Below are 7,968 nucleotides of genomic sequence, written 5' to 3'. Positions count from 1 at the left end.
CCCTGGAAAATCCGTGACAGGAGAATACACGTAAGTTATGGCATTTACTTCAAGAGCAACAATAAGTTCCTTTGGATATGTCTAGTGACCTCCTTTGTATCACGTTTGTTACTCCGTTGGTCTTTAGATTAGTGAAGTTAAAGAATTTGATATTTCATATTCATGGATACAGTAATTCCTGGTACACCTCAACTGAGGAAGGGCACCTATCCACACCTTTACTGCGCCGCGAGTTTCTGTTTAGCCCCACCAACCACCTTGAAAAAGGAAGAAAGAAATGTTATTGGATCTAGATTTATTTTTGACTCATTTCAATTTCACCATCATCATCTCATCATCTCCTCCTACGCCTATTGATGGAAAGGGCCTCGGTTAGATTTTGCCAGTCTTCTCTATCTTGAGCTTTTAATTCAATACTTTGGGCATGCTCTTCGCACTCCCCATAAGAGTTTAGTTCACCAAACATTCAGCTGGGCTCCACAAGGTACTGGAAGAGTTGGAAGACCCAGACCTACATGGCTGAGGACCATTTTAATATAATTCCCCTAATTATTTCATACACATAGAATGTATGAGTCTAAGAAAATATTAAGTTACCACTTGGAAAAAATCGATCGTAAATAGAATCATAAAATTAAACCAAAAATAATATACATAAAAAAAAAATAATGAGAAATATGAGCCATATTATTGTCCATTTACATCACATAAACAATTGTAAAATCATGCCAATTATCCCTGTTATCAACAAGATATTATCAGTCCTTAGGGGAGACATTTAATCACCAATTATTTAATTATTGCAAGCGCTCATTTGTGAGAAAATTGGGTCAATGTATTTAATGTAATATGAGAAATAAGTAAACATATAATTATTTGTCCCTGGAGAGCAGGACATAACAATCTTCCGTGAATCATCGCGAATTTCAAGTATATTATTATTATTATTATTATTATTATTATTATTATTATTTGCTAAGCTACAACCCTAGCTGGAAAAGCAGTGTGCTATAAGCCCGAGGGTTCCAACAGGGAAAATAGCCCAGTGAGGAAAGGTAATAAGGAAACTATAAGAGGAATAATCAACAATTAAAATGAAATATTTTAAGAATATTTTGAGTATAGTAGTATGACAGTAAATATTTATCTTTTCAAAGAAAACTTTACGTTAAAACCAAGAAAGTAAACGTTGATGGTCCCAGTTCATGATATGTGGCATACAATTTTTTTCAGTAGAACTGAGATGTGAATACTTATAAATTACTTAGGAGTTAAGCAAGGATAAAACACTTACCTCACACAATGTGTAAGATAAGTGGCTAAAATTAACATCCTGAAAATTAACACAAGATTTTTGTTGCATATTAATCTATTTTAGGTCGATGGGGGATCATGATTAATATAAAATCAACAATCCTTTGAACATCAGGAAAGTTATGGTATTATAAAGTACCTCTTAAAATGAAACATCACCTCTCCCTTTCTTTCCATACCTACTAGACCATGGGTTCCTAACCTCTTTATTCCTCTGTAGCCCTTGGGCATTTTTATAAATTCCCAAAATTGAGGATGAAAAACAGAAACAGAAATTTATATTGTAATATAATTTTACAATTCCATCTCAATGCAGAGTCCATCATATATTGTGCAGTACTGGCTATTTTCTCAGAAGAGTAAAAATGTACCACAGGGGTATATGCAGGGTTTAAACTTTTAAGGTATTTACCTTAGTTTTAGGTAATTCCATGGTTTCAAGGTAATTTTTAAGAACATTCTAAGATAATTTCGGTTTTAGGAAATTAATAGCTTCAAATTTAAGGATATTGGATAAGGTTCAAGGTAATCTAAGGTATAAAGCAGCTGGATCTAAGGTAATGGCCACATGCTCAAGTTTAAACCCTGGGTACATGTACCCCCAGGTTTGGAACCCATGTATTAGAATCTCTGTTAATATTCAGATGAAAATTAACTCTATTCTCACCCTCACAGCTGGGAGAGTCCCGAAGGAATCGAATTCGTGGTGAAATACATCGCCGACGAGAAGGGCTACAGAGTGGTCGAGTCCAACGCCGTCCCTTCTGCAGGAGGAGTCCGCGCCGGAGGAGAACAGGCCGACCTCGACGGAGACGAAGACGATGACGAAGATGAAGATGACAAGTAAATAAGGTGTAGAAAGAAAATTAACCAAATCGTCTGCATAGAATTTTTCTAAGGGCGATAATGTCAAGTTCAAAGTCTTTTAGTGTCTACTTTTCTTATTTTGATTCTACAATTCTCTTATTTATTCGTATTTTCGATAATTTCTAGTCCCTCACGTCCTTCATCTTCAATATATAATTTAGTGTATCTACATATATGACCTTATAAATTATGGACGTTCCCGATTCTCTCTATTTGTATTATTAGATTTGGCAGCTCTAAGTCATTGTAAATAAACAGGTAATTACATGATTGAGTATATATTTTCCTTAACAACGAGCCCATAAGACTTTATAGTTATATTTACTGAATGTCATTTGATAATTCAAGTGACTATATAAGTAAAGTTTCATATTGAAATATGACCTGCAACGGAAGTCAGACTTTCTCGACTGAATAAGGAAGTTTGGTCCTAAAACTTGATAAACTACTCATTGCATTATTAACATAAGCAATTAAAGATAAAGCCATTTGAGTTTTATAGATTATATGACACTCCGGTAGATTACTCTTTTTTTGAGAAAGAAACAATAATTTTTCCCATATTTTATTCTCATGAGAGCTAAAAAGGTGGATAAATGATTTTTTTTTTATGATTCTCAGGAATCATAAAAAAAAATATATCAGAATAATATATAACGAAACATTACAGCTTCCTGGGTTTTACTTCAGGATTTTCCACTGATATCTCAGATCACGAAAAAGAAAATGTCAAATTGTAACAAATTGTAATATCCCGGTATTCAAAACTGCATTAGGGTGCCTGTAACACGTTAGTGGTACTAATGGTGTTTCAGTCAGTAAACCTGAGAAATGTATGGTCTAGACACTATCTGGACAGATAACTAATAAAGAAAGCCAATACAAACACTTAGTGATCATCAATGGAAGCAGGGACTTAAGGAAGACCACCTTATCACAAAGTACAATAATTAGAAACTTATGATATCCTAATTACCTCCAGAGAAATTTGGAACATTATACCTTAAAATGATTAATGTCACACATTTTATAGTTATATGTATAGATTTTCATGAAAAAATTTTGTAGTGCTCATCTAAAAATTTAGATCAAAAGAGGTAGGCCCATCTTTACAGAAAAAAAAATGAATACTCCAGAGAGGTTTTGAGGTTGAACAATCCCCTGCCATTGTCCTTTTTTCTAAGGTATAGCTCAGCAATATTGCATTTTATCTCAATGATATTAAAGAGATGTTTGGCAACCTAGCCCTGATAGAAAGTTGCAGATTCTGATTGGATCATTTCATTATCTGTTCGAATGACAATAATCTAGATTAAGCACATATAATATCCTTTTTTTCTAAACAGTATTACCCCATGAAAGTCAATGCGGTAATCGTAACAATAGTTGATCCTTTCCAGAATATAGTTACTTATGCAAGTAGTTTGAATCTTAGCAGTGGTTCAAAGAGTTATGCCTCAGACAATATGGAACATCTTGACACAGTTGTTCAAATTGATTGCCCTTCCTACAGAGCAAAAAAGACTTGATCTCAATTACATATCTCCATGGCTTTGCTAAAATTGGTTGTAAATATCAATTATAATGTCTCATGTAAGTCATGCATGGTGTTTCATGAGGTATTGTCATGCTAGCTTTGTGTTCTGTACTAGCAACGTTATTTTTTCCGTATAAAGTTTAGAATAGAATACAATATACATATAATTAATTTCTTGATGCATTCCTTTACTCTTAACGTGAAATGAAATGGCCATTATAGTTACTGGCTTATTAAGCATTGCATCTTTTGAAACTGTGCATAACATCAATATACACAATTGGGTGACTTGCTGTAATATCCCTCTACACATTCCAAGAAGTCTTTTATTATTTATACCGCTTTATTGTAGAACATATTTCAGCCTTTCTCATCTGGGTCACCTTAAAGTAGAACATAATGATTATTTTGCTGTTTGAAGCAATCCCAATATAGAACCTTGAGATATACATTCTTTAACATTGCTGATAAATGATTTATCATTTCCCAGGTCTTAGAAAGTAAGTCATTATAAGCAAACATTTAAGCCAATTGTATATTTAAAAAATTTTGACCAAAGAAAAAAGAAGAGAGATGGGTAGCTATACGATTATATATATATATATATATATATATATATATATATATATATATATATATATATATATATATATCTCGAAGTGAAAACTAAATCAGCCTGTAAAATGACGTCATGCATTGCGGATATTAATTTCTTTGTTTAGATAAGGCGCTCATATTATCAACATATACACCAAGCAATGGAATATAATCTGCATATACTTGCCATTAATGCTAATCAATAGGTATGCTAGAGAAAACAAGTTATACTTTCCTTAAGGACGCATCCTTACTGGTCTAAACCAAACTTACCTAAACGAAGAGCTCCACTGGTAGTAGTTTGGCCAGGGCACCAGCCACCCGTTGAGTTACTACCGCTAGAGAGTTATGTGGTCCTTTAACCGGCCAGACAGTACTACATTGGATCCTTCTCTCTGATTACGGTTCACTTTTCCTTTCCCTACTCATACACTTAGTAGTCTTCCATATTCTTTACAGATTCTCCTCTGTCCTCATACACCTGGCAACACTGAGATTACCAAACAATTCTTCTTCACCCAAGGGGTTAACTACTGCAATGTAATTGTTCAGTGGCTATTTTCCTCTTGGTAAGGGTAGAAGAGACTCTTTAGCTATGGTAAGCAACTCTTCCAGAATAAGGGCACTACAAAATCAAACCATTGTTCTCTAGTCTTGGGTAGTGCCATAGCCTCTGTACAATGGTTTTCCACTGTCTTGGGTTAGAGTTCTTTTGCTTGAGGGTAGATTCGGGCACACTATTCTATCTGATCTCTTCCACTTGTATTGTTAAAGATTTTATAGTTTATATAGGAAATATTTGTTTTGGCGTTGTTACTGTTCTTAAAATACCTTATTTTTCCTTGTTTCCTTTCCTCAAAAGGCTATTTTCCCTGTTAGGGCCCCTGGGCTTATAGCATTCTGCTTTTCCAACTAGGGGTGTAGCTTAGCAATTGATAATAATGATAATAACCTTGTGACTAGTTACAGTACCAGCTAGTCTGCCAGAATGTACGTTACAAAAGTAACCAGCTATAGTTCATAGCCTTTTAAAATACCGAATTTTAGGAGAAGAAGCTAAATAACCCATGACTTTTACTCCATGAACAAGTTGTCAGAGGTGACACCTACTCAACTTTGATACTTCCTTTATTCTGCTGATCGTTGCGGTCAAAGGGAGATCACGTGGCTCTCTCTCTCTCTCTCTCTCTCTCTCTCTCTCTCTCTCTCTCTCTCTCTCTCTCTCAGCCTGTCTGTCTGTCTGTCTTTTTATCTCTCAATGTATGTTGATCTCTCTGCCGTGTCACACCCTCACTATCACTCTCATTTCTTTAGATGATATTTTGCTGTTTGCTCTTTGCTTTATATGTTCATCTCACTAAATTTTGCATTATAGGCTCGTCAACATAATGAATATTGCTTATTTAATGTATTTTTATAGGAAAATAAAGTAATTAAGGGTAGACAATTTGGTATACATAGGGAAATGAAGGTGCTATCCGTATTCATAAGTGGAAGAAGAGAGCTTCATATTCTAGAATCTCTAAAGATAAGTAACTGACATCAGCACGAGCTATATCCATAAGTTATAATGAAAAAATCACTGTATTATTTGATAATATAATGAGAAAAGACAGTTTAAATGTATACGGGATTAAGGGTCACTCATGAGTGGCAGAGGTATGGGACGGGTTATTGTGCTGTCACATAATATCCTTTAAGCTCCGTCTTCACTCAAGGTAGGGCTTAGGAGGAACAGAAATGACTTTTGATTACTCCGCATGTAGACCTACGAGTCCCATAATATCCATATCCTTAACTCACAAAGTCAGTACAGTTGTAGCCAAAAACGAAAACTATTTTGTAGTAAGTATAGAGAGAACTCCGGACCCACGGATTGCATGTATCGTGTATTTCTACAAGGCTATTATGTCCCTAATTCACTTGGACTGTAAGCTTATGGGCACATGGAAATTATCCTGTTATAAAGGCCTACAGATTGTAAGTTCCCGACGTTTGGTGCAAGCTATCACAATCCTAGTTTTTATTTACATTAGTTCATGTAATGTAAAATGTTTGATTGGATAACTGTGAAAATTAAACAATTGTTTTGACTTTACAATCCTCTGAAATCTTATTTAGAGCTTAACCCCAAAAGCTGGAAATTAGTTTTTTCATCATTAATTAGTCAAGTACAAGATCTTCCGTTTAGCCTTATTTAACTCACTAGACCATCCTCGTTTATACTTCTATAAAAGTTTGTATTGTTATGGAAATAGGATTTGAAATTTTAAAATAACTAAAATAAAGGGCTAATGTGACAGTCTGGTGGCTAACGTCTCTAATTCACAATTCGTGAACCAGAAGTTCTAGCTCTGATTGCAAATCGAAGAGTTTTAGACTAATGTTCATAACATCAGAGTCCCTGTGAGTTAGGGATGGGGGTGCGGTGTTGCAAGAGCCTGTATGCCTACCTGCTGAATCATTAACGGCCATTGCCTAGCTCTCCTTGATCTTAGCATGGGTGAAGACTGATCATATATAAATACGGTCAGTGTCGAGGATATTGCCCTGTACCCCTAACCTCTGCCGCTCATGAGTGACCTAAACTTTAAAGTGACCAATAAAACGCAAGACACTATATATAAGTTTCAACCATAAACTAGAACACTCAGAGAAGAAACTTTCAAGAAAACAAGGAAGCATGAGATTATGAGCATCAATAAGTTCATAAACTAATAACAGAATAGTAAAACGAACACTCAAACGAAGATTTGAGTTATCAGGAGGACAATCATCAGTAAGATCCAAATACTCTTGTCTTAATAAACAACCAATTTATACAGAGAAAAAATTGAGTCTCTTATAAGTCTAGGGATTTAATTAGGCCACTGAAAGGGTACCTAAAAGGTTAGTCTATTTGTATTTCAGGATGAGAGGAATACCGAGGATATTAGTAGGGTTAATAAGGATGATGTATGAAGGGGCTATAACCACAGTAAAGCATAAATATGGGAAGACTGAGGGATACCCAATTGAAGGAGAGCTAAGAACATTCCAGAGACGGGGAGGAGGAGTGTGGGACGTCAGCGAATACGACTGATGTATGTGACGAGAAGGAATATTGGTGGGGTGGGACTGGTGGAAGAAGATACAATGAATAGAAATAGACAGAAAGTTGACTCAAGCGGACGACTCTGCTATACAGTGGGACTAACAAGGTCGAAAGAAGAAGAGAGTTTAATTTTATACTGGCTATCTAAAGGGAAAGTAAACTCAGTTCCGAAAGGAAAGTTATTCATTCTTCTTGCAATGCTTCATTTATGGAGTTATGTTCAGTAATGTATTAAATACTCTTTTCACCGTGTGTACATGATGTATAATTTAGGGCATAATAAAATTTGTGCAATAAAATGATATGCTTGGTAAATTTCTTTTCTTAAGTAACATTCAGACAAAATAAATTAAAAGACACAAACTTTAAAGTATAAAGTATCCAGAGAGAGAGAGAGAGAGAGAGAGAGAGAGAGAGAGAGAGAGAGAGAGAGAGAGAGAGAGAGAGAGAGAGAGAGTAGTCCGTCTCGTAAGTTTTTTCAAGAATATTTTTCTGTTGTATAAAATCCTTTCTCTCTACGCCCCATCATCTTTCAAGGCACGAACGTATGGAGTGGGTG

General features: G+C 35.1%; 1 protein-coding gene across 1 annotated transcript in view; it reads left to right on the top strand.

The window, feature by feature from the left end:
• Positions 1 to 2,436, top strand: part of LOC137627498 (uncharacterized) — a 3,246-nt gene extending 810 nt beyond the window's left edge. Inside the window, exons 2-3 of the mRNA XM_068358584.1 lie at positions 1 to 30; positions 1,990 to 2,436. The exon at positions 1 to 30 is cut by the window's left edge and continues 98 nt beyond it. Of these exons, the coding sequence (XP_068214685.1) occupies positions 1 to 30; positions 1,990 to 2,161 (202 nt within the window). The 3' untranslated portion in view covers positions 2,162 to 2,436. The remainder of the gene's footprint in view (positions 31 to 1,989) is intronic.
• The last annotated feature ends 5,532 nt before the right edge of the window (positions 2,437 to 7,968 follow it).

Source organism: Palaemon carinicauda, chromosome 35, assembly GCF_036898095.1.
Source record: "Palaemon carinicauda isolate YSFRI2023 chromosome 35, ASM3689809v2, whole genome shotgun sequence".
Classification (NCBI taxonomy): Eukaryota; Metazoa; Arthropoda; class Malacostraca; order Decapoda; family Palaemonidae; genus Palaemon; species Palaemon carinicauda.
Note: the sequence above shows the minus strand (reverse complement) of the source record. Positions and strands in the feature narration are given on the sequence as shown.